The sequence below is a fragment of the Vigna umbellata genome, chromosome 4, assembly GCF_029865625.1.
Source record: "Vigna umbellata cultivar VRB3 chromosome 4, Vumbellata_1.0, whole genome shotgun sequence".
NCBI lineage: Eukaryota > Viridiplantae > Streptophyta > Magnoliopsida > Fabales > Fabaceae > Vigna > Vigna umbellata.
Window position 1 is genome coordinate 46,688,281 of NC_142168.1, and position 24,171 is coordinate 46,712,451.

At 34.7% G+C, this 24,171-nt stretch overlaps 2 protein-coding genes across 2 annotated transcripts; both read left to right on the forward strand.

Annotated features, from left to right (window-relative positions):
• Window positions 1-4,064: 4,064 nt before the first annotated feature.
• On the forward strand, window positions 4,065-12,259 carry LOC124836450 (V-type proton ATPase subunit C-like). Its single transcript, XM_088113602.1, has 11 exons — window positions 4,065-4,380; window positions 4,473-4,541; window positions 4,738-4,865; window positions 4,958-5,057; window positions 8,947-9,014; window positions 9,107-9,248; window positions 9,457-9,573; window positions 9,763-9,888; window positions 10,612-10,695; window positions 10,776-10,855; window positions 11,813-12,259. The coding sequence occupies exons 1-11, from the start codon at window positions 4,267-4,269 to the stop codon at window positions 11,913-11,915; spliced, it is 1,131 nt and encodes a 376-aa protein (XP_087969728.1). The 5' UTR covers window positions 4,065-4,266; the 3' UTR covers window positions 11,916-12,259.
• A 9,790-nt stretch (window positions 12,260-22,049) lies between these two features.
• LOC148200395 (uncharacterized) lies at window positions 22,050-23,953 on the forward strand. Its single transcript, XM_088111205.1, has 2 exons — window positions 22,050-23,535; window positions 23,865-23,953. The coding sequence occupies exons 1-2, from the start codon at window positions 22,446-22,448 to the stop codon at window positions 23,897-23,899; spliced, it is 1,125 nt and encodes a 374-aa protein (XP_087967331.1). The 5' UTR covers window positions 22,050-22,445; the 3' UTR covers window positions 23,900-23,953.
• The last annotated feature ends 218 nt before the right edge of the window (window positions 23,954-24,171 follow it).

Below are 24,171 nucleotides of genomic sequence, written 5' to 3' on the forward strand. Positions count from 1 at the left end.
ACCCACTTTTGCCCCAAACTCTGCCCAATTAAGCTCTCGAAAGCTCTTTCTCTCATTCTCTTGCAAAAGTCTTGCACTCTCTTCTTCATACTTCTCTATACTTTCAAAATCAATGGCAGATTCTCGTAGAAAAATGCCCACAAGAAGAAGAACTAGAGCTTCTTCCTCTGCTCATCCTCATGCACCTCGCCTTGCCAACATTAATGGGTGGCTCTCTAACACTAAAAAGCATGGGGAGTTTACTCATTTATGGAAGGAGAAGAAAATAATTTCCTCCAAATATGTTAATTTAGGTTGGTCAGATTCTATGGATTTCAATTCCCCAACCTTATGGAAGATCAAGGTTTACAATATCTTGTGGAGGAAAAAGGTTGCATCTATCCCGATCTTCTCCACGTTTTCTATTTCAACCTTCGTGTTCGTGATGGAGTGGCCACAACAAAGGTCAAAGGCGTCAATATCATCCTTGATGATGATATGTGGGCAAATGTAGCCATGCTCCCAATCCTGGATGATGTTGTAAAAGTTCACCTCGGAGTAGATGACTTCAATCGTGTCCTTGCCTACTAATCCTTCTTAAGGAAACCACAACTCCAACTGGGTGTAAACAACTTCTAGTGGGTGGATTCAAAGTTGAAGAACGTCTTATTCATTATCTGATTGTTTAGGTCCTTTGCTCGCACCCCACCAACCATCCCCAATGCTCCGAACAAGATCTTCTTATTATCTATGGGCTTCTCAATCATATTCATATTGATTGGCCCTCCCTCATTGTTGAAACCATGATGAAGGTGTAGAGATATCATGTCTATCATCTACCTTATGCCCTTCTTGTATGTAGAATCCTTGAATATAAAGGAGTAAATGTTGTTAGAGAAAACAAAGTTGTCATCCAAGTTGTCGGTTCTGAATTGGCAAAACTACCTTACGCCAAATGAGTTTTATTGCTCGTGGCAACATTTTTGTGCACAAAGATGATGCTCAACAAGATGATGATGATGATGATGATGATGATGAAGATACTCACAAGGCTGAGCCTATTAATGTAACTAACCCATCTAAAACTGGATCTTCTCATATTCCTTCATCATCCTCCTTTTCCATTGAGGAACATCTTGCCAATCTAACTCGTCAAATGGAGCAGATGACCACTCTCCAACAGTGCAGACATGATGAACTAATGAAGTTGCATCAGTCTCACCATGATTATGTGTGCGAGCATTTAAAGGATTTTGATACTTGGCTTGGAAATATTGAGAGTCACTTTAACCTTCAACCTCCTGATTATCCTCCTAGTCCCCTCTCATTTAAATATAATTGTAATTCTTTTCAGCCTTGCATTTATGTTTCCTTGTATTTTTTAAAATTATGATGTACTAGTCTCATTTATGTTAAATCAAAATTATATTGTCTTTGATTGATAAATTATTTTGTTGAGGGGAGCCTTTATTAAGGGGAAGTCTCTCCTACTTATGGTACTTTTTGTTTATGATAAAAAAGGGGGAGAAACAAAAAATATATTTTTATTGTTTAAAACTATTAACCTTTGTGTCTTGTTTAAAGTAAAAAAGAATGCAGGCTACACAAAAGTGCTTTTAACAAAGATGATTTTTTATCATCATAAAAAAGGGAGAGATTGTTACCAATGAAGAACATCAATGCTTTGATGAAGATTTTGACGATGATACACTTGAAGACTTCAAGGAACTTTTACATACATTGTTAAAACATCTATTGCAGAATCATTTGTATTAGGTTTATCTTTCAATTGTAAGCACTTAGAATTCTTATAAGTTATTCCTTTTTATTGATCTTTCGCGGCAATAATCGATTATCATAGGGAATAATCGATTATCACAAGTAAAAGTAGAAAAGGCTTTGTCTCGGCAATAATCGATTATCACTAAGGATAATCGATTATCACTACAAGTTTTAAATTGTTCGGGTTCGACAATAATCGATTATCACTAAGGATAATCGATTATCACGTTTTCCAAAACCCATAACGGCTTGAAAGAATCGATTATCTCTTGACATAATCGACTATCTCTAGCAGTTAGGAGTTGTCTTTTCATTTCCTAACCCTTGGCCTATAAATAGAAGTCTTTTAAACCTTTTACATGTTACCTAAACTACTAAGAGCACATAATTGGTTCTGAGGAAGTTCTTGAGTTTAAGTCTTAGCTTGATCAAGTCTTGAAAAAGGAGAACTTTGGTTTTAGTGTGTCTAAAGGTGCAAACGGTTCTTTACTAGTTGATTAAGCCGGTATTCATTCCCTCGTGTGTCAAAGGAAGGGGTTTTCTGTTCTTATAATTTCATTGTTCATATTGTAACTTCAAAGTAACTTTTAGTGAAAATTTAATCACTCTTTTATAGTGATTAACAACTGGACGTAGAATCTTTTGATTCGAATCAGTATAAAAATTCTTTGTGTGCTTTTCTTTAACTCTACATCTCCTAACTTTAAAATGTTCGAAAAAAGTTCTAAAAGAAAGCTAAAATTTTTGAAAGAACCAATTTACCCCTCCTTTCTTGGTTTGTGTTTGTTTTCATGCTCTTTAAAACGTTTCGCTACACGATACCAATTTCTACATCTATCACCAAAGGTCACATCATTACACCATTAAAATACTCCTTCAACATTTCAACCTTCGTCACTATGTTCCTTGAGGCTGTGGTTACTATACTCGTAGGGATAAGGCCAAAGATAACAGTTTTTCTTTGCAAAAGCTTCTATTGCAAATATCATAACCGAATACTAGGATTGACATATTGCTTCGGTCACACTGGATGCTATGTACTCTTTACACGCCTTGTAGTCATGTAAAGATTGGGGGTCTGATGTATTAGGTAGGGCTAAAGACCCTTTGACCCTTCCATATAAGGTCAATAGCCTTAAACATGACGACATACTGAGTACCAACGACCAGGTACCTCAATTTGGATACCTGGTACTAGTGTCTTCTAACTAAGAGCATGGATGAACTGTTTAAATGGCTAAAGATTAAGCCTAAAGCAAGTAATTGGACCACTGAGTTTTGCGGTTGATAGACCCACAGGTAGGGAAGACAAAAAAATCCGTGCCCGATGATATCCGCGGATAAAATTCGCGACAGATAGTTGGTATCCGCGGATGTTTACTACCCGCGGATTGCGGGTAGTGGGTTTTTTAATACCGCTTATAAACGGGTCGGGTGTGGGTATTATACTATCCGTACCTGCGGATATCCACTACCCACAAAAAGTAAAAATAAAAATTTAATTTATATTTTATTAAGTTAAATTTAATTAAAATTAACATTAATTTATATTTTATAAGGTTAAATATAATTAAAATTTATATATTTTTTGTAATTTTATTTAAGTTTTATTATAATATTTTATAAAAATATATTTTTTTAAATATTTGCGGGTATTCGTGGGTATCCACGGATATCCGCAAGTTTTAAAATATCCGTGAATATTTTTTAAACGGATATTCATGTGGGTAGCGGGTGAATTTTTTTTTGTCGGATCGAGTTGTGGGTATGCACTATCCGTGCTCGACCCGACCCGTTGTCATCCTACCCACAGGAGTGTGACCTATCTAGTTGAACCCGTGATCAACAAGGTAAAACACTATAAATAAAACATTAATAGTAATTTACTTTTTTTTTTTCATTAATTTAGATTTAACTTGGTAACTCTAATCAATTGCTGATTTAAATGTCGGAGAAAAAAAACCGAAAAGAGAAATCTTTACAATGTCATGAAATAACATTTAGTATTGTAACAAATAATTCATTAATTAATCTAGAATTTTAACCAATTTAATTGTTAATTCTAGTTTCAAACCCAATGAAATTAAAATATTGTTTTCTATAACGTTGGAATATTTTCTTTTTATTTTCAGAAATACTATGACAAGAAAAATTATATTTCTTTTTATGCAGCTTCTCGTATATGACAAAGTGAAAAAAAATAATTGTCCCCTTCACATAATTTTCATTTTTATTAAATCAAATAATTAAAAATTTATTTCATACTTCCATGTGTTAAAATTTTCCCGTTTCCAGTTGTTTCCGTTTTCATCCCTTTCTTCTCCAAAACAACCATTCATGCAATGACGCCCAACTAGAAAACAAAATCTAATTGCACGTTAAAACTGTGTGTGTGAAGAAGCACGATCTATTTCCAATTTCCATCAACCCTCAGACAAACAAACGAACACGGTCTTTCTCTCTGTATATTTCATTTCTCCGCGTGATCAGAGAAAGAAAGGTCGAATGGCGACGAGGTACTGGGTAGTGTCTCTCCCTGTTCCGAATTCCGCATCCACTTTGTGGAACAAATTGCAGGAAGAAATCTCCAAACACTCCTTCGACACCCCTCTTTACAGAGTACATTCTATTTTTTTTCTCTCTCAACGCTTCACATTATATAACTAACTACCGTCTCTTATTTTCTTCTCATTTTCTCTTCTAATTCGCAGTTCAACATTCCTAATCTCCGCGTCGGAACCCTAGACTCTCTCCTCTCTCTCAGCGACGATCTCGTCAAGGTGCGTAAAATTCTCCATCACACCAACAAAATTTTCACTGGTTTCACCTGTTCATGGGTTCCGTTCCAATCCTGGATATTGAGAAAAAAATTACGGAGGAATGTTGTTACGTTGTGGCACGGCTGCGGATTTCTTAGAGATCATTAATTGCTTATTTGTTCACTGTGCTAGATCTGTTTTGTGTGTGTGTGTGCAGTCGAACAACTTCGTGGAGGGAGTGTCACACAAGATCAGGCGACAGATTGATGATCTGGAGAGAGTGTCGGGCGCGGTGACCAGTAGTTTGACGGTGGATGGAGTACCTGTTGATTCGTACTTGACGAGGTTTGTTCGACTGGAAACTGTGAAGACTGTGATTTGTTTCTGATGAATTATTGTTTTGTGATGAAGATTTGGCGGTGCTGTGGTGGATGTAGGTTTGCTTGGGATGAAGCCAGGTACCCGACTATGTCGCCGTTGAAGGAGACTGTGGATGGGATTCATGGTCAGGTGGCAAAGATTGAGGATGATCTCAAGGTTATTCATATTTCTAACGCAGATTTGGACATAATTTGATTTTGTTGTGTGATTTGCGCAGACTATATTTTTACAGTGATGTATATATATCCTGTTGTAATTTAGTGGTCGTGCTAACTATTGAGGAAGGTCAAGTATCTGGTTTTCCTTCTTGATTACTACTTCAAGGTAAAAGATTAGTAACACATTAATTAGGTTGAAAATGAATAAGAGGCTAATGCTTTAATGGTTATTGCTTTCACATTCTTCATGCTTTTTTTTTTTTTTTTCAGTTTTTCTTCTAGTTATTGGAAGAGTTAAGATTAATAAAAGAGACTATATTTAACAGTAATTGAGAAAGCTTGAAAACTCCCCTCATATTGTAACAATTAAAATAAATAAAGAGACTATATTCATTTTTTGTTCTCATATTTGTATTGATAGGATTTTGATACAATGTGTATAGGGGAGATCAAAGATCAATCATAGATACTTAGGTACCAAGATAGGTACAACTAATAGGTAATAACATTTTACCAATTCAACTACTTCCTAACTATATTTAATACTTATTTTAACACTCCTCCTTAAGCTTGGAGCATACAAATTGTATGTACCATGCTTGGAACAAATAAAATCAATTTGAGGTCCCCTTAATGATTTTGTTAACACATCTACAAGTTGATCATTGGATCCAACAAACTCACTACACATTTCCTTGGACAACAACTTTTCCCGAAGAAAGTGATAGTCAATCTCAATGTATATAGATCCTGCCCAGTCAACATCGCCATACCCTGAGACTTGGGTATTACCTTTATCTTCATATAACAAACTTTGTCTTGGAGCCTTTATCTTTATATAACAAACCTCTAGATTCATATCATTCTCCAATCAGTTGACGTGTACCACATTCCTGTATAACAAAGGAATTGATATCATAAGTTATTGAACAATTTAAAGACTTGGTTAATTGACTCAAAGAAATAAGATTGAAAGGACAAGAAGGAACAAAAAGAACTGATTTTAGATTTAGGGAAGGAGAAATGAAACCTGACAAATTCTTTGGGAGGAGATTTTACAGCCCTTGGCTAAGGTTATGAAATGAGGATTTTTGGGAAAGCAAAGGGATTAGAACAAGGAGGCATTACCCGAAATGTGGTCAGAAGTAGCTGAATTAATTATCCATGGACTTTGACCTTCCATGGATTTTGAGATGCAAGTTGTTGAGAAGTTGTGATTTACAAATGATTGTGCTAAGCTATTAGATTTCAACCTCAAATATTCTTGGTTTTCATCATTAGAGAATTTTGGTTTAACAATTTCAGCATTAGAGACATTGCTTGTTTTGTTAGGATAATCGTGCAAAGAGAAACAGGCAGCAGATCCAAACCTTTTCAGTGGTAGAGAAGAACAAAACAACTAAGGTAGATTAGAACCTTAAGGTGACCTTCAACTAGGATAACCTTTCATGACATCAAAATGAAGTTCCAATGGTCATAATAGAGACAGGGAGTTCTGGTGACCTATGATGGTGGCGCAACAAAGTTCCAGTGAGAGAATAGAGAATGAGTACGTTGCAATGCGTGGAGGAAATTAGTTTCTGGGACTAGTGGGGTTAGATGTCACTTGGAAGGACACTCTAGATCTGGTGTTCACTGGAGAAAACTGAGACATAGCAAACAGTGGTGAAAACTGTGCCAGAGAGGATAGAGACTAGCAGAGTGGGATGGAGCCGTTTTGGTTCCAAGTTAGGATAAATAAAAGAGACTGTATTTAAGAGTAATTGAGAGAGCTTGAAAACTCCCTTCATATGTTCTCATATTTATATTGATAAGATTCTGACTCAATGTGTATAGGGAAGATCAAAGATCAATCATATATACTTAGGTACAAAGATAGGAAGGACTAATAGGTACTAGCATTTTCCTAATACAACTACTTCCTAAATATATTTATTGCTTATTCTAACAGGAACAACTATGTTATTTAAGTCATGACAGATGTTCCTATGGCTAGTGACAATTTGATGATGGTTTATAGTGATTTTAGAGAGGTTGGGTGAGTATAACAAAGGGATTTTCAGGCAGGGAGATGATTTCAGTCAGAATGGCTAAGCTGATCTTTTGTATTTCTAATCCTGTTCCATCATTTAATGTCATGTTTGGCATTATTGTGTTTTGGAGTAATTTTCTGTAGTGTTTTATTTATTGATTAGTGTTTGTTGTTTGGTTTTGTGCCTTGTTTGATTTTTGGGTGTGTTAGGCAAGAAAATACAAAATGTTGACAATATGGCAGGATTAAGGGTTTATTATAGGAGGAAGTTTAAAAACAAAGACTAAGAATACAGTTGGAAGGTAGTTTTTGCAGCTAAGTGTTTGCTAGCAAATAGGACCCTTTTACAGGAAGCTTAAAGGGAAAAGGAGATGGTTTTGGAGTTTTAAGAGTTTTTTAACTGGAATAATTCAGTGGAAAAGAGAGTTTGAAATTGTTCAGTAACCTTTGATGCCAATTTTAAGATCATGTTACTAGTTGAATATAGAGATATAACATCACTCACTTGTTATCATTTGTGGTTAAAACATTTTCTTCAAAATCTGAAAGTTTTTGAATTTGGGAAATTAGAATTTATTGTGATTATGAAGCACTTTTCTCATTTCTTCTAACTATGTGTTTTATAATAAGCACATTGAAATTAATTGTCATTTTGTTTGAGAAAAGTTGTTATCTTTGTTGGCTCAAATTTTCAATTGGTAGATATTTTGATAAAATCCTTGATAGGACCTCATTCAAGTTATATGTTTCCAGCTTGGCACATAGAATCTATATGCTCCAGCTCTAGGTGGGAGTGCTAAGATAGTTTATTTTATTTTCTGAGCAAATTGTTTTGTGTTGTATATATTATTAGCCTAGAGTCCTAGGGGTGAACATTATCTTCTATCTTGTTCTCTTGCCTTGTACTTTTGTTGCAAGATACATATCTCTATATACTAGAATATGTATCTAAATATAATTCAAGTTAAGATCTCTCAAGTTTCTTTTCTCATTTTTCTCAAAGTTATCGAGTTTTCCCAATTGCATAATGAATGTCAAGTAATACCTTGGATTGATACTTTTCAATTCCCAAATGACGTTTCAGTCTCCCTAGAGTTTTTATCTTAAACTATTTTGATAAATGTTGACTCGAGTTGTTCATTCCAATCATCACCAATGACAATTATATCATCTACATACACTAACAATATAGTCTCTCCCCTTGAGGTGGGGTGTGTGATAATTAAGGTGCTGTTTCCTTGACTTTGTATCCTGAGGTTTTCATGACTTTATTGAGTCTCTCAAACCACACTGCGGGAGCTTTTTTCCAAAGCCATATAAAGCTTTTCTTAACTTGCAAACATAATTGGCAGCAACTTTATATACTGGAGGAACATCCATGTAGATTTCCTCCTCAAGATCCCCATGCTTGAAAGCATTCTTCTCATCACACTGCTGTAATTCCATGCAATTATCTGTAGCAAGAGATAATATTAACCTAGCTGTATTCATCTTTGCAACTAGTGAAAAACTCTCCAAGTAACCACACATTTGAGTGAAACCCTTAGAAATGTAGTCAATCTTTCATATCTTAGATGCCCATTTTGAACAATGTAGGCTGAATTGAATTTAGAAGTTCTTCCTTTCAAGCCCATAAAATAAAATAAAACTCAAGGCTTTCTATCTGCCATATGAAATTGTTTTGACCATATAATTTCAGTGGGTTTTGCTAAAGTAGTTCCATTCTTGAAAAGATAAAGAAAAAGGAAGAATGCCATTGTTCATTGCTGATGAACAATGTAAAATAAAGAATCCCCATTTTACACTGTGTTGATTAAATTTTCTATTTTGCGCTTAGCTCTGTTTTTCTTTTCAGGTTCGTGTTTCTGAGTATAACAATATCCGCAGTCAGCTTAATACCATCAATAGAAAGCAAACTGGAAGGTGCGAATGTTGTTTATTGGCCGATCATGACTTTTTAATTTAATACTGTTATATTTCTTATCTGACTTGAATGCCCTTTTTGCTTTTTTTAGCTTAGCTGTGCGTGATCTTTCCAACTTGGTAAAACCTGAGGATATTATAACATCAGAAAATTTAACTACCCTGCTTGCTATTGTTCCAAAGTATTCACAGAAGGATTGGCTCTCAAGCTATGAAACATTGACCAACTATGTGGTAAGAGTTGCTACATATTTGCTTATATACTCAGCTGCTACTTACCCAAGATTATTATGAATGATGATTCACTATATTTTTACTCAATTAATATAAACAATCTCTGAATTTAAATAAATAGTTCAACCATGCTTAATTCTGGAATATTCCTGAATACAATCTTTTTGCCTTGGTTTATTTCTAATTCTGATTAAAATAAGTATTTTAGGTTCCCAGGTCTTCCAAGAAGTTGTATGAAGATAACGAATATGCTCTTTATACTGTAACACTATTCAGTCGTGTTGCAGACAATTTTAGAACTAGTGCACGAGAAAAAGGGTTCCAAGTAAGTATATTTTCTCAAGTTGCGAATACTGTCTTCAGTTTTAGAGGATTGGTAAAATTCATATCCTTTTTTTAGATTTACATCCATTAACTTGTTTATGGAAATATATGGGAAAGCATGAGGCATGTTATGCAATATCAATTCGGGGGTTGAAGAAAAGTATTTTAATGGAAATATATCATACTTCAGATTCGTGATTTCGAATACAGTCCTGAATCACACGAGAGTCGCAAGCAAGAGTTAGAGAAATTGATAGATGACCAGGAAAGTTTGAGGTCCTCTCTGTTGCAGTGGTGTTATACTAGTTATGGAGAGGTATTATTCATTATTTATCACATCAATTAATTTGTACAATAGCTGTCCAAACAAAATATTACAATGCACAATATTCAGGTCGGATAGGAGGAAACTGAGCACAGATAATGAAATCAATTATTATGAATTCCTTGAGTATCTGCAATTTACATTTGTATTTACTTTTTTTTGTGTTAATAAAAAATAATAAAATTATTATTATTATTATAATTATAAACATAAATATAAATAAATTTTATAATTTTATTGCAAGTGGTTTTTATTTATTTTGTAGAAATTCTTTTATAATAGGTAGTTATTTGAATTTAAAAAATAGTTAAATTTAAAAAAAAAACGGCCAAAATGTAAAAAGAAAGTTAAATTTTAAAAAAGTGTCACTTAAATAATAAAATAGTAAAACAATTAATTTAATTTTTTCTTAAAAAAAGGCTATTACATAAAGGATAAAATAGAAAACAAAATATGAACACAAGAAAAAGAGAATCCTATATATAATGGTCTAGATGATGCCTTTTCCCTCTTCACCACTGTTGGCACTTTTAGCAGCCCCTTAATTTTTCGGTTTAAATTTCTACATTTTTTATTTACATTTGAAAATTCTGTTATCACTTCTCAGTATCATAAAATATAGTTAAGTTCTGTGATCTCTCTCTTGTTCTTGCCCTGTTATCATAAATGATGTGATTTCTGATTTAATGTTTTTACTTTTTTTATTTACTGAAGGTTTTCAGCTCCTGGATGCACTTTTGTGCAGTACGTGTATTTACTGAGAGCATTCTGAGATATGGTCTTCCACCATCTTTCTTGGTTAGATATAACAACTTTCAGTTTCGCCTTTTTCGCTCCAAATATTTTATAACTGACCATTGGTTCTTGTGGTCATCCAGGCATGTGTTTTAGCTCCATCAGTCAAATCTGAGAAGAAAGTACGCTCTATCCTTGAAGGGTTGAGCGACAGCACAAACAGGTAAGAGACTTATTTCTGTGTATGTAGCTTAAAATAGATATACTTAATTTTTTACGCTACCAAGATTGATTTATGGGAAGTCAATGACATGTTTGGGGTCAAGATACTTTTCTCTTTCGCCCCCTACCTCGTATTGATTCAAGAGAAAATAAGATGCTTAAGAAAATTGCTTTTTTATTTGGCGAGTGTCACTAAGTGTGTCTTGGGCAGTGTTTTAGTTTTACAGTTTCACTAAATGTGTCTTGGGCAGTGTTTTACTTTTACAGTTTCGTGCATCTTTCACATAAAATATGGTAAATGCATTAGAAACTCAACAGGCTTCAATTATTTGGTGATTCCTTAATCCATTATTATTGACTACTTTCAAAATTATTTGAGATGTTGACACTTGGCACTCTTCAGAACCAGATGAGAAAGAGATAGTAAGCAAACGAAATTTGTTACTGCTTCACATAATCTGTCCTTCAGTGTAGCATTTTGCATGCTTGTCAACGTCCTGTGATTTTCTCTCCAAAATATCCAATGCTCCTTTTTCAAGGAAGCATCAATTATACTGTCCACGTCATTACACCATACTACCACATACTTTATCTTTAATTGCCTTCAATTATTGTAGGCAACGCCAACCCATTATTATCGGAAACCGAACTCAATATTATCGTTGTCTTGCTTTTACTACTACTATTATTATAATTATTATTATTATTGCTATCTTTTAATTCTACTTTAATCCTAGCCGTGCAATATGAGGGCGGTATACTAGCATTATGATACAACATGCTCATACATTCAATCATTAATTCCTATGACATACTTCAGCAGAACTTGCATCCTCCATATATTTGATCCACAAGGCCATATCTATAGTTATATTATTTATCTATAATATAGCTTCTTTTTTTGTTTTTAATGTTACATGCTCATGTTGTTATTGTTCCTTTTATGTTTTACGTGCAGTGGTTACTGGAAGACCGAGGATGATGGGGTTGGGATGGCTGGCCTTGTAGCAGGTGATGCTGATGCCCACCCTTACGTCTCGTTCACTATCAATCTTGTTTGAGTGCAGCCAGAAACGAGCCCTATCTTCTTTCAGGGTCAGGAAGGATTCCTTTGTACATTAGGGTCATGTTCCATTCATTTCTTCTTCTTTTTTCCATATATATAATATATAATTTGAGCGCATTCAAGTTTCCAGAAGGATCTGGTGAATTTAAGTGGTCTTATGGTACCAAGTTTTGATCATTAACTTGTATTGAGTTATTTCTTCATGTTTCTCGTCTATGATCATGTAACTAGAGAAGTTACAGTCTTTGTATTTCTTGGTAGCATATCTACAAAATACTACATAATACTTTGTTTGTATCTTGAGACTAATATATATCCATTTGTTTATACTTTTGGATATGGGCTGATCTAGACTAATCTGTGCGGACGTCAACTCCTTTTGGATCAAGTTTATATTTTTTAAAGTGAGATACACTTAGAGGAGTATATTGATAGAATTATGTATTACAAACTAAAATTTGAGATGATAATTAAATATATTTTTATAAACATATTTTAGACATTCTCACAGTTCACTTAGGTTGATATTTGAGAGTAGGATAATGATTTTTCACTTCGTTTTTTTTTATAACATTTTAACTCCACTACGTGTAAAGAAACTATTGGTCTACATAACCCGAATTTAAAACAAAAAAAAACTTGGAAAATTCAATTTTAAGGATTTGGGTTTTGCCGTTTTCCTCATTTTGGTTTAAAATTGATTTTCATTCTCGAAATTGGTTTTCATTGTGGGACTTTTTGGTGGGAGGACATCGCAGCAACCAATCGGTCTATCGGTGTTCATGTCGAAGTGTTGTCGTGCGTTGACCGTGGGTTTCACGCTTTGTGTTTTGGTAATAGGTTCTGGATTTTTTTAATGCTTTCGTGGAACATTCATCGGTTTTAGTGTGGTGGTTACGTCGTTCATTGGTCATCGGTTTGGGTGTTGGTGGTGTTTGTGTTTTGGTATAGGTAATTGGGTCTTTTTTGTGAATGTCTCGTTTTGATATTTTTGCTTTCTTTTTAATTTTTGGACTCTTTTTTCGTCAACATTAAGTATTTCTGAAATGGACAACCTTAGTGAAGTTGGTCAACATAGTCATGGCAGGAATAAGGTATGTAGGGTTATACGATAGTTCAAAACAATTTCAGTTATTTATGTATACGAGTAAAAATGAGTGACGATTTTGTTACTTAATGATCATTGTTTCTTTGTCATAACATGTGTTGTTGAGTATAATTTGTATGTGTACATGTATTGTTAAGCTGTTTTTTTCAAAGAAAATGAGTGATGACTTTGTTGCTTAATGATCATTGTTTGTTTGTCATAACATGTGTTGTTGAGTACACTTTGTATGTGTTGCATTTCATTCAGTCGTGTGATTAGTTTGGATGATTGTCTTTTCTGTGTGGAAGTTGGTGGCCTTTCTGTTGGTGTTCGTAATCAATTAGTTTTTTCTAGAATAAGATTTTAAGCTATTATTATAGTTTTGAATCTGAATTTGACAATCTCACTGTACCAGTTTTTAAGCTCTTTACCCTGCAAGTTTGATGGACGTAATTTAAATGCTGACACATTTGTCCTCTACTACTTGTTTGGTCTATAAATGTCTCTATAGTTATTTGGTTGAGTTGATTTTTTTGCATTGCATTGCTGATTCAATTATCTGTAATTTGAATGCAATAACTTAAATTTTGGACTTATGTTATGGTTGCAATTTGATTTTGAAAATCCCATAGAGTTTTTAGAGTTCATTTCTGGTTTAAATGCTGAGAAATTTGACCTCTACTACTTGTTTGGTCTAAAACTTTCTCTACAATTATTTGATCGAGTTGATTTCTTTTTGCATTGCATTCCTTATTCAATTATCTTTAATTTGAATTCAAGAACTTAAATTTTGGACTTTTTTCGTTGTTGGAGTTTGATTTTGAAAGTGACATACAATTTGTAGAGTTCAATTCTGGTTTAAATGTTGACAGATTTGACCTTTGTTGCTTGTTTGGTCTATAACATTCTCTATAGTTATCCGATTGAGTTGATTTTTTTTTGCATTGCATTCTAATTCAATTATCTTATTTTGACTATAAGAACTTAAATTTTGGACTTCTTTTGTGGTTGTAGTTTGATTTTGAAAATCCCATACAATTTGTAGAGTTCAATTCTTGTTTAAATGCTCACAGATTTGACATCTACTACTTGTTTGTTCTATAACTTTCTCTATACTTATCCGATTGAGTTGATTTTTTTTTGCATTGTATTCCTGATTCAATTATCTTTAATTTTAATGTAAGAACTTTAATTTTAGACTTCTTTTGTGGTTGTAGTTTGATTTCGAATGTCACATAGTTTGTAAAGTTCAATCATAAGGAAGTCATTTGGTATGTTGTCAATCCTTTGTTGTTGGCTAAGATAATTGAAGCTCACAATCTAATTGTCTTGAATTTCTTTTTTGTGTTGGAGGAGGACTTACAAAGTAGATTCGCAACCTTCATGAGGAACAAATGATTGGCAGAGGTTTTGATGCTTGACCATAAGGGTGGGGTTATGTGCAGAGTGTTGATTTCCAAGTCACGTAATTCCACAAAGTTTGAAAAATATGGAAGAAATTTCGCACACAATATGGGTTGAAGGAAGGAGATGATATGGTATTTGAGGTCCACAACAACAAAACTAATATTATTGTTGAAGTTTATATTAATGGATGTTGTTGTCATGTTGTGGAAATTTTGGTGTGAACCAAAGACTTGGTCATCAATTTATGTTAATGTACTTAAATAGTTTATTATAAATAAAAGTCAATTTAGGTTGAAGTGACATTTTTTCATTGTTGTAATTGACAGATATTGATTTTAGGAGGAGATTGAGAAGATACCTAGAGAGGTTAATACTAAGTGTTGTCTAAAGATGTTTATACTTATGTACCTGGAGAGGTTGAAACTCTTGTAACATGGAGAGGATGATACTTGTTACTGATCAAAGTTGTTGATTAGTGAAACTTCTTGAGTAGGTTGCTTAAGAGAATGGACGAAGCTTTGGGTGTAGGTGAACTAGTATAAATCTATTGTGTGAATTTTATCTTTTCCTACTCTTTTACTTTGAATTTATAATTAGTTTGTTATTATATATTTGTGCGTGTAGTTTTTTAATTTTATTTTTCAGACTCTATTCATCCCCTTCCCCCCTTCTAGAGCCACATCACACTAATAAAGCTAACCCAAGTTTTCTTCCGGTGAACTTAATAGGAATTTCAACTTCAAACATGCATAAAACAAATATGTGAAAATAGCTTGATTCTCTATCTCTTCCTTAGTTAAATTTTTCATCATCTACATGTAAAGTCCTACTCTTTTCTTTCACCGTTGTACTTAAGCAAATAAGTATATAAGTTAGAATTAATCAACCTAACATTAATTAAGAGAGTAATCAAAACTCATAAGGTATACTTCATAGGTGAATGATTTTGAAATGATTAATCACACAATCCAATATTTCTCTTAACTAATAGAATTTAACTCTATAATCTTAGTTTGTATCTGAATCTTCTACTTATCCATTTTCTATTTTTGTTAAGCATTTATTCTTTTTTTCTTCATCTAGGTCTTGGAATTTATAATCACATTGTAGAATATGATCATTGATGTATTTCTTTCTCTAAATATTTTTTCTTTTCAATATTTTCATCTACAAGATTCTTGATTATCATTATAGTATTTTCATCTTCAATTTATCTATTCCTTGCTTTCTTGTATTTCTTTAATTTAAATTTCTTCATTCTTCAATTCATACAGTACGGTTGTGACTTTGAATGTAATCTTAGGATATCTTGTTGGGAATCCAAGTGTGAGTCTAAGTCTCACATTGGATAGAAATGACAAAGTAGAGCAGTATATAAAGGTTAAAGACCCATTAATCTATTGTCTTAAGGTTTTGGGTAGAGAGTGGTGTTAATCCCTTATGTGGTTGAGCTCCAATGTTATTGGTGTTTGTATCTCCTTGGTGAACCTCCTCCTTGATAGACACAACAGTGGTATTATAACCGATGGTTTGTCTTGGTGACCAGCTCAAACGAGTATAATGGTCCCTATACCAAAAGTCTTCTTGACAAAGGGTATTCAGGTAAGCAAGTCCCGTTAAGATGAACGATCCTTGGAAAGGGGCTACTCGTGGTTGTGGTTGGTTGGGAATGCTTCCGCTGGAGGGAGAGTGTACCTATGTGGAAGGGACTCACCCTTGAGGGGGAGATTGTTGGGAATCCAAGTGTGAGTCTAAGTCTCACAATGGATAGAAATGAGAAAGTAGAGTAGTATATAAAGGTGAAAGACCCATTAACCCATTGCCTTAAGGTTTTGGGTAGAGAGTGGTGTAAATCCCTTATGTGGTTGGACTCCAATATTATTGGTGTTTGTATCTTCCCGGTGAACCTCCTCCTTAATAGACTCAACATATCCTTCAAACAATTTGAAATCTTCAAAAGACTTCTTTGCTTGTTGTTGACTTAAATCATATAAGATATTCTTAAATATTTGCAATCATTGACTTGTCTGATGTCTTCACTATAGGAAATGTGCGTTTTTCCGGCGGCCTTTTACCCACAGCCTAGGAGCCCTCGGTAATGCAGTGGTGAAGTCAATTATTGAGGGCTTAGAGGCCTTCGGTAATGTATTCAAAGAATTTTAAGTTATTCCCTCTCTGCAATTCATTTTCCCACCAGCCTTAGTCTTCGTCCTATTCTTTGTCGCCCAAAACCCTTCCCTTCAACCCTTCCCCCGTGCTCCTCCAACGATACCAAAGTCGTAAGCTTCCTCTCCTCTGCCCAAATTGTCAGTAATTCCCCCTCTCTTCTGCCCAAATTTCAGAAATTCCTCCAACGATACCAAAGCCATAGTCCATTTTTGGTCACCGTAAGGCGTTCTTTCGCGGAGCTTAGGTCGTTGGTGGCATGGTCTTTCCGGCAGGGTGGTGGGTCGTGCTAGTTGGCGTTTTGCGGTAATGGTGGTGGGTAATCGAGGTTGGCTTGACGGTAGCGTTGGGGTGATGTGGGCTTGTTAAGTTCGTGGTCGGGGTCTGCAGAGCCTGGCATCTTCGTCCATTTTTCTTTCGAGGTAAGTTTATTTTCAAAATTGATTTTTTGTTGAGAAGAAATTGTACTTGAATGATGCTTGCTTTCTTTCTTTTTTTCATTTTCATGTTGTTTTGTCTCTGTCATTGTGTGTGGTAGAAATTGTGTTCTTTTTGTGTGGTCTTAGAGTTCTGAAGGTGCCAACATTCGTTGGATATTGGTCGTTGAGGATATTTGAATGAATAGATTGTTGGATGCTTAACTGGAAATTGTGATTAAATTCAACTGCTTCCTTGTTTAGACACCACTAGTGTGAGTAACTAACTATTGTACTAACTCTGTATACTGCAGATTTAAGGTGAGGTTCTCTTGCATTGAGCATGAATTGACTAATGAGACTAACTGAATATGTTATATGCCTTGGCCATGTTTGAACAAGATCAGTCTTTATCTTTGGTTCATTCTTTGTCTACTACGGGTTTTACTTTAGCTTCCTATAGCTTATGCTTGAGATCAATGGAGTAAGGGCTTGCTTGCATCCAATTTATCTTGTTTCCATCCATAAATCCGTTTCATTTTGTAAAAATACAAATATCTCTTTCCTGGAGCGTGCCACTTCAAATTTCTCAGTTCTTTCATCTAGAAATCCTGGATTAGTCTCTGCATGAAATCTTCTTTTTGTTTTGATCATTTCCACCTGTTGTGATGTCATCATTATATCCCTCTCTTTTTCATTCAACGTGACCTCAAAAAACAAAAGTACTTTTCTCAATCATCTCTTATCAAATCTACTTCTCCACGATTATGTGATATGAAATGTACTTTGAAATCCATTGTTAAAGTTGAGTAATAGCTTCTCTAAGTTCCTGGTCATGGCTTCCAATGGAGAAAAAATCTTGGTAAGAAAAATCAAGTGGTGGTGGTTCTGATACCTTTCCCTGCACAAGGCCATCTCAATCAGCTTCTGCATCTCTCAAACATTATCTCATCACACAACATACCAGTTCATTACGTTTCCACTGTCACTCACATTCGCCAAGCCACACTTCGTCATCGAAATTCCATTTCTAACATTCATTTCCATGCCTTTGATGTTCCAACCTTTGTTTCCCCTTCTCCGAACTTAAACAGTACAGAAACTGATTTCCCATCTCATCCAATTCCTTCATTCGGGGCCTCCATGCATCTTCCAAAGCCTGTGAAAACTTTTTCAATCCCTATCATCTCAAGCCAAAAGGGTCATAGTCATCTATGACGTCCTCATGGGATCAGTGGTACAAGATGCCACAACCATGTCAAATGCTGAGAATTACACTATTCACAACACATATGCTTTTACCAACTTTCTTTATTTTTGGGAGCAAACGGGGAAGCCTTCGCTTAATGAAGTCCTCCCGAAATTTCCTTTTATTGAAGGATGTTTTCCCACCAAGTTCATTGATCTCATTACTGAACAACTTGAATTAAGAATTCTATTTTAACAAATTTGAAATCAGAGTTTTTTGTGAGAATAAAGAAGATATTCAAAATCTTCTGCTTCTACTGCTTGCTTGAAAGCAGAAACTCTTGCTTCTAAGGATAAATCATACCTCTGCCGAATTTTACTTAGTTCTTGCTTTGCAACATCAAGTTTTGTAATGACAGAGGCATAACTTTTAACTGCAGTTTCTAACTCTTCTTTTCAAGAACCATTCGTTCCATGAAGATCACCACACTTTTCTTCTTTAAGTTATTTTGCCCGACTTTTTGAAACATCTGTTGATTGTATTGCTGATTCTCTTGATTTGATTTCCACCTTTTATCTACTGCTGCTCTTTATCCATCCTCTCAATAGACTCATTCAGATAAACATTCTCAATGATGTCCAAAATATGCAATATTTGATTTCCACCTTTGTCATGCTAATCACATGAATCAATCTGAAGAGCCCCCACACGTGATGAATAGCCATTTAAGCTTTCTAATTTCATTTAACAAAACCTTTTCTTTGTCTAATATGTTGTCAATGCACACCACACTCTCTCTGGTGCACCATCCACTGTACGAACATCAATTCTCTCTTTCTTCCTTCTTCAATTTCATCTGACCACATTATGTATGCATAGTAGTGTGTTTGTATATATGTATCAAAATTTTCAACTGAATCAATAAACTGATGATACCAAATATGAAATTTTAACAACCACATCTAGAAATAAACATAATAAATTCAACACCTATGCATGAAAGTAATTGCCAAAGCTTCATTAATAATTGCTTGAAGACTTTTTAGAATCTAGTGCAAAACATATAGTCAAAAGATAAATGCTAAATCTTTTGACACCTAAACAGCTTTAACATAACCTGCTATACCTGAGAATGGTAGCTTAAATTGTAGTCAATAACTTGCCATTCAAAATTGTTTCTTCTGTCTTAAAGATTATCTCAGTAATCCTACTTCATCCAACTTATTTCATGACTTTTGGATTTAGCTTTATATTTATACAATATAAAGAATATATTAAGTGAATTAATATCATTTATAATTACATATTTACTTTTCCTTCATTAGAACAAATGTTTTTACAGTTGACACTGAAATCACTATTATAACCTTGCGAACTAGTTATTAAGTACGTTTATTTCATTCTAACACTATCCCTACATCCTTTCACATGGAAACTATAGACAAATTGTTTTCCCTTTTTTCCTAGAGTATCTTTGAATTAATTACTGTTTTACTAAAATAATTTTTAGGTTTAATCCTTTTCGACATCCCTATTTATGTACGAATGTCTCAATTAGGTCCTCGTTTTTTAAAGTGTATCAAAATGGTCCTTAATTTTGAAAATTGATATCAATTGAGTCCTTTCCGTTAAGTTGGCTGGACGACGTTAAAAAAATTGATGAGTGGATGCTGAGATGACGAACTGACGCTCGTCCACCAGCGAACGAACGCTCGTCCATCAGCGAACGAACGCTCGTCCATCAGCGAACGAACGCTCGTCGACCACCGAACGAACGGTCGTCCAGCAGTAAGAGGTCGATAAGCGTTCGTTCTTTGGTGGACGAGCGTTCGTTCGCTGGTGGACGAGCGTTCGTTCGTCATCTCAGCATCCACTCATCAATTTTTTTAACGCCGTCCAGCCAACTTAACGGAAAGGACTCAATTGATATCAATTTTCAAAATTAAGGACCATTTTGATACACTTTAAAAAACGAGGACCCAATTGAGACATTCGTACATAAATAGGGATGTCGAAAAGGATTAAACCTAATTTTTAATCACTTCACAAATTTTATTAGCCAGTAAAAAAAAGCTAATATAAATTAATATAGAGTTAGCAATCAAGCTATATATGCCAACATTCAGGATACTCTGAATTGAAAGCTTCAATTATATATATATATATATATATATATATATATATATATATATATATATATATATATATATATATATATATTTATTGAAAGGCAACTAGTCTACAGACTTTGTTTTCTTGTTTGGATTTAGTGAAACTAGACATATGTATTCATAAGTAAAAATCTATGCAACCAAAGGAAGAGAAGTCATAACAACTTCTCTGGTTTCATTGCTTTGGCAGAGATTAATTGATGCTTTCTTCATTCTCAAAGAAAGAATGCGAAAAAACTATGCAACACTTCACAGTAAACCATACTCATTTATGTTTTGAATTTAACTTTACCTTCAATAGTCCTATTTGACCAGAGATATTGACAATCCTTGGTGAAGTGGAGAGTTGGAGCAGAGGAAGAAGAGCTTCAGTTACTCTTTCTGCACCAAAGAAATCTGTTTCAACACATTCTTTAGCTAACTCATAATTGATTCTGATTTTTAATTGTCATTAATTATTTGAATTGTATGGCTGCAGAGCTTATGTTATTTTTAATTATTTAAAAGTGTTTATTAGAAATGAAGTTTGATATTGATTGAATGGTTTAAAAGTGTTGTTGAAGTTAACCCAACACCTCACTCTCTTCATACTTCTGACCTGTTAGTAGCACTCTTCAATCTTCCCATTCGAACTTTGTTCACACTTTTGAAAAGTTTAAAAAAGGAAGAAAGAATTAAAAGTAAAGTCTTATGCACCTCATTGGGTCATAGTTTGGTTTATATGAAGATTTTCTTTCTAAACCATCACTTTTTGAGTTAAAATGGAAATGGAGTAGTGATTTTGAGTTGCAAGCTCTTTATAACTCATTTTAGAGTTTAAACACAATTAAAATCATCAAACAAAGTTGCTTGAACATTCAGTTGTGTGTTTAAATCTCTTCCATACGTGTTTTAGCATCAAACCACCCAACTAGGGACTTTCTCTAGTGCAGAATTTTTTTTCAAGCTACTGTTTGATTATTTTCTTTGGCCAAAAGTTGTCAAAATTCAAAGAAATTGGTTTGTTGAATTCTGGTGCACTATGATAAATTTGTTTGGTGATGTTTTAGTTTGTTATTGCTTTTCCTTTTTGGATACTATTAGCTAATGCTTAAACTGTTGCTATGCTTATTAAATTAATGGAACGAAATCTAATGAATAACCCTAAATACTCTTCCATACGTGTTTTAGCATCAAACCACCCAACTAGGGACTTTCTCTAGTGCAGAATTTTTTTTCAAGATACTGTTTGATTATTTTCTTTGGCCAAAAGTTGTCAAAATTCAAAGAAATTGGTTTGTTGAATTCTGGTGCACTATGATAAATTTGTTTGGTGATGTTTTAGTTTGTTATTGCTATTCCTTTTGGATACTATTAGCTAATGCTTAAACTGTTGCTATGCTTATTAAATTAATGGAACGAAATCTAATGAATAACCCTAAATACACTTCTATTTGATGTCTTAGGTGCGTTTTTAAAGGAATTGTGGCCAGAAGGAGAGGAAGATAGTCTACAAAGAAGACTTGATCAGGAAGGAAAACAAAGGCGAAGGTATGGTCACCTAAACTGAAATTGCATGATTATATGTGATATGTTATTTTCATTCTTGTTTCATGAATTTTATGTTATAAAATGTTGTGAATGTCCAGTTTGAATGTTAAGTTATATTGATTGGAGTTTATGATACTGTATATGTCAAAACCGTGATTGGAGTGGTATTAATTGGCATAGTGTATTTTAGGAAGTCTTTTATTTAAATGTGTTGTATTTCTGTAACTGCTGGGTGCTGCCATTAATAGGCTATTTATGTTTGATTGATCCCGTAATGTTAGGGATTTGTCCAGTAGAATTAGCAGTCCATATTTCCTAAAATATGCTGTTGACTTATGTATACAAATAGAGGTTAACAACCTCATAAGAAATAATAAGAAAGAATTCTATCCTAAATTTGAGATGGTATCACAACTCCCGATTCTTGGGAGTCTCTGACCGTGTTATTTATTCTAAATCGCAGCCTTTATTGCTGCTTGACCTTTAACCTAAAACTGCACCAGCCTTTATTGTTGTGCCACCGTCAAGCCTTCATTGCTTATCGTAAGTGCACCTAGTCATGGCTGAAGTGGTGAACCTAGAAACTGGGGACAAAATCCAAACGGCTAGAGAACTGCAAAATATCCATTCCGCTTATAGGTTAGATGGAAAAAACTACCTCAAATGGTCTCAAATTATTAGGACCATACTGAAAGGGAAAGGGAAGATCAGTCACCTGACTGGTAATGCACCGGATGAGATGGATCCTGAATTTAAGTCATGGGATGAAGAAGACTCCATGATCATGGCGTGGCTGTGGAATTCAATGTTTCCAAAAATCAGTGATACCTGCATGTTTCTAAAATCAGCAAGGGAAATCTGGGAGGCAGTAGAACAAACTTACTCTAAGGCCAATGATGCTGCTCAAATTTATGATGTAAAGGTGAAAACCGTGGCTGCCAAACAGGGAGGTAAATCTGTAACGGAATATGCCAATCAACTTAAGTCCCTATGGATGGAATTGGATCACTATCGGGTTATAAAAGCAAAGTGTTCAGAAGACTCAGCAATTCTAAAAGAGTTTATTGAACAAGATAGGGTCTATGACTTTTTGGTGGGTTTAAATCCTGAATATGACCAGGTCCGAATTCAAATCTTGGGAAAGGAGAAAGTCCCAGGGCTAAATGAAGTGGTAGCCATTATTCGGAGTGAAGAAAGCAAAATAGGGCTGATGCTGGAAACCTCAACCACCGAAAGCTCTGCAATGATAGCTGAAGGAGGAACAAGTATGGTTGCCAACCAGAAGAAAAACTGGGGTCCTAGTATGGAGAAGAGACATGAGGAGATTTGGTGTACCCATTGTAACAAGCCACGCCACACAAAGGAAAAGTGCTGGAAATTACATGGAAAGCCCCCAAGCCGAGAATGGGGGCTGAAAGATGGGAGGACCTCAAGCAAAGAATGGGGGCCGAAAGGAGAAGATGGGAAAACCTCAGGCAGAGAATGGGGATGGAAGGGAGGCCCACAAAAAAAAGGAGGAGGGCAAGCATATATTGCTAATGGACAAGGTGCAGAATCTGTCCAATTGAATCATGAAGAGATAGAACGGGTAAGATCCATCCTCAGTAAATTGGAGAAGCCTACAGGTACGTGCTCCTTGACATATTCTGGTAAGGTTCCATTACAGTTTAGACTTAATGTTTCAGATACACCATTTACACACTACTGGATATTAGACACTGGAGCCACTGACCATATGACCCCACTACCTAAATACTTCTCCACATATTCCCCATGTCCTAGTAAGAAGAAAATTTCCACAGCAGATGGAACTCTCATAACTGCAGCCGGACAAGGAGAAGTCCAAATAAGCCTATCCATAACCTTAAAAAATGTCCTTCATGTCCCTAAATTATCCACCAACCTAATTTCTATACAAAAACTCACTAAAGATCTTGCATGTAATGTTGTTTTTTATAGCAACACTTGTATATTGCAGGACAAGAACTCGGGGAGGACGATTGGACATGCTAGAGAATGGAATGGCCTATACTACATGGAGGATCCTAATCTGCCTACCAAGAGTCTCATTTCTAAATCCACCATGACCAATAAAGAGAAGGTTCAACTTTATCATTGTCGTTTAGGACATCCGTCATTTCGAGTTGTGAAAGTACTCTTTCCTTCCTTGTTTAAAAATTTAAGTGTGGAGAGTCTTCATTGTGAGTTGTGTGAGTTAGCAAAACATAAACTTGTACCGTTTCCCATGAGCAATAAGATGAGTCCTTTCCCATTTTCTCTTGTTC

Coding starts and splice junctions, on each gene's coding strand:
- LOC124836450 (XM_088113602.1), top strand. CDS start 4,267: ATGGCGACGAGGTACTGGGTAGTGTCTCTCCCTGTTCCGAATTCCGCA. Junction 9,015..9,106: donor AATAGAAAGCAAACTGGAAG/GTGCGAATGTTG, acceptor TGCTTTTTTTAG/CTTAGCTGTGCGTGATCTTT. Junction 9,889..10,611: donor GTTATACTAGTTATGGAGAG/GTATTATTCATT, acceptor TATTTACTGAAG/GTTTTCAGCTCCTGGATGCA.
- LOC148200395 (XM_088111205.1), top strand. CDS start 22,446: ATGGCTGAAGTGGTGAACCTAGAAACTGGGGACAAAATCCAAACGGCT. Junction 23,536..23,864: donor GTGCTCCTTGACATATTCTG/GTAAGGTTCCAT, acceptor TGTATATTGCAG/GACAAGAACTCGGGGAGGAC.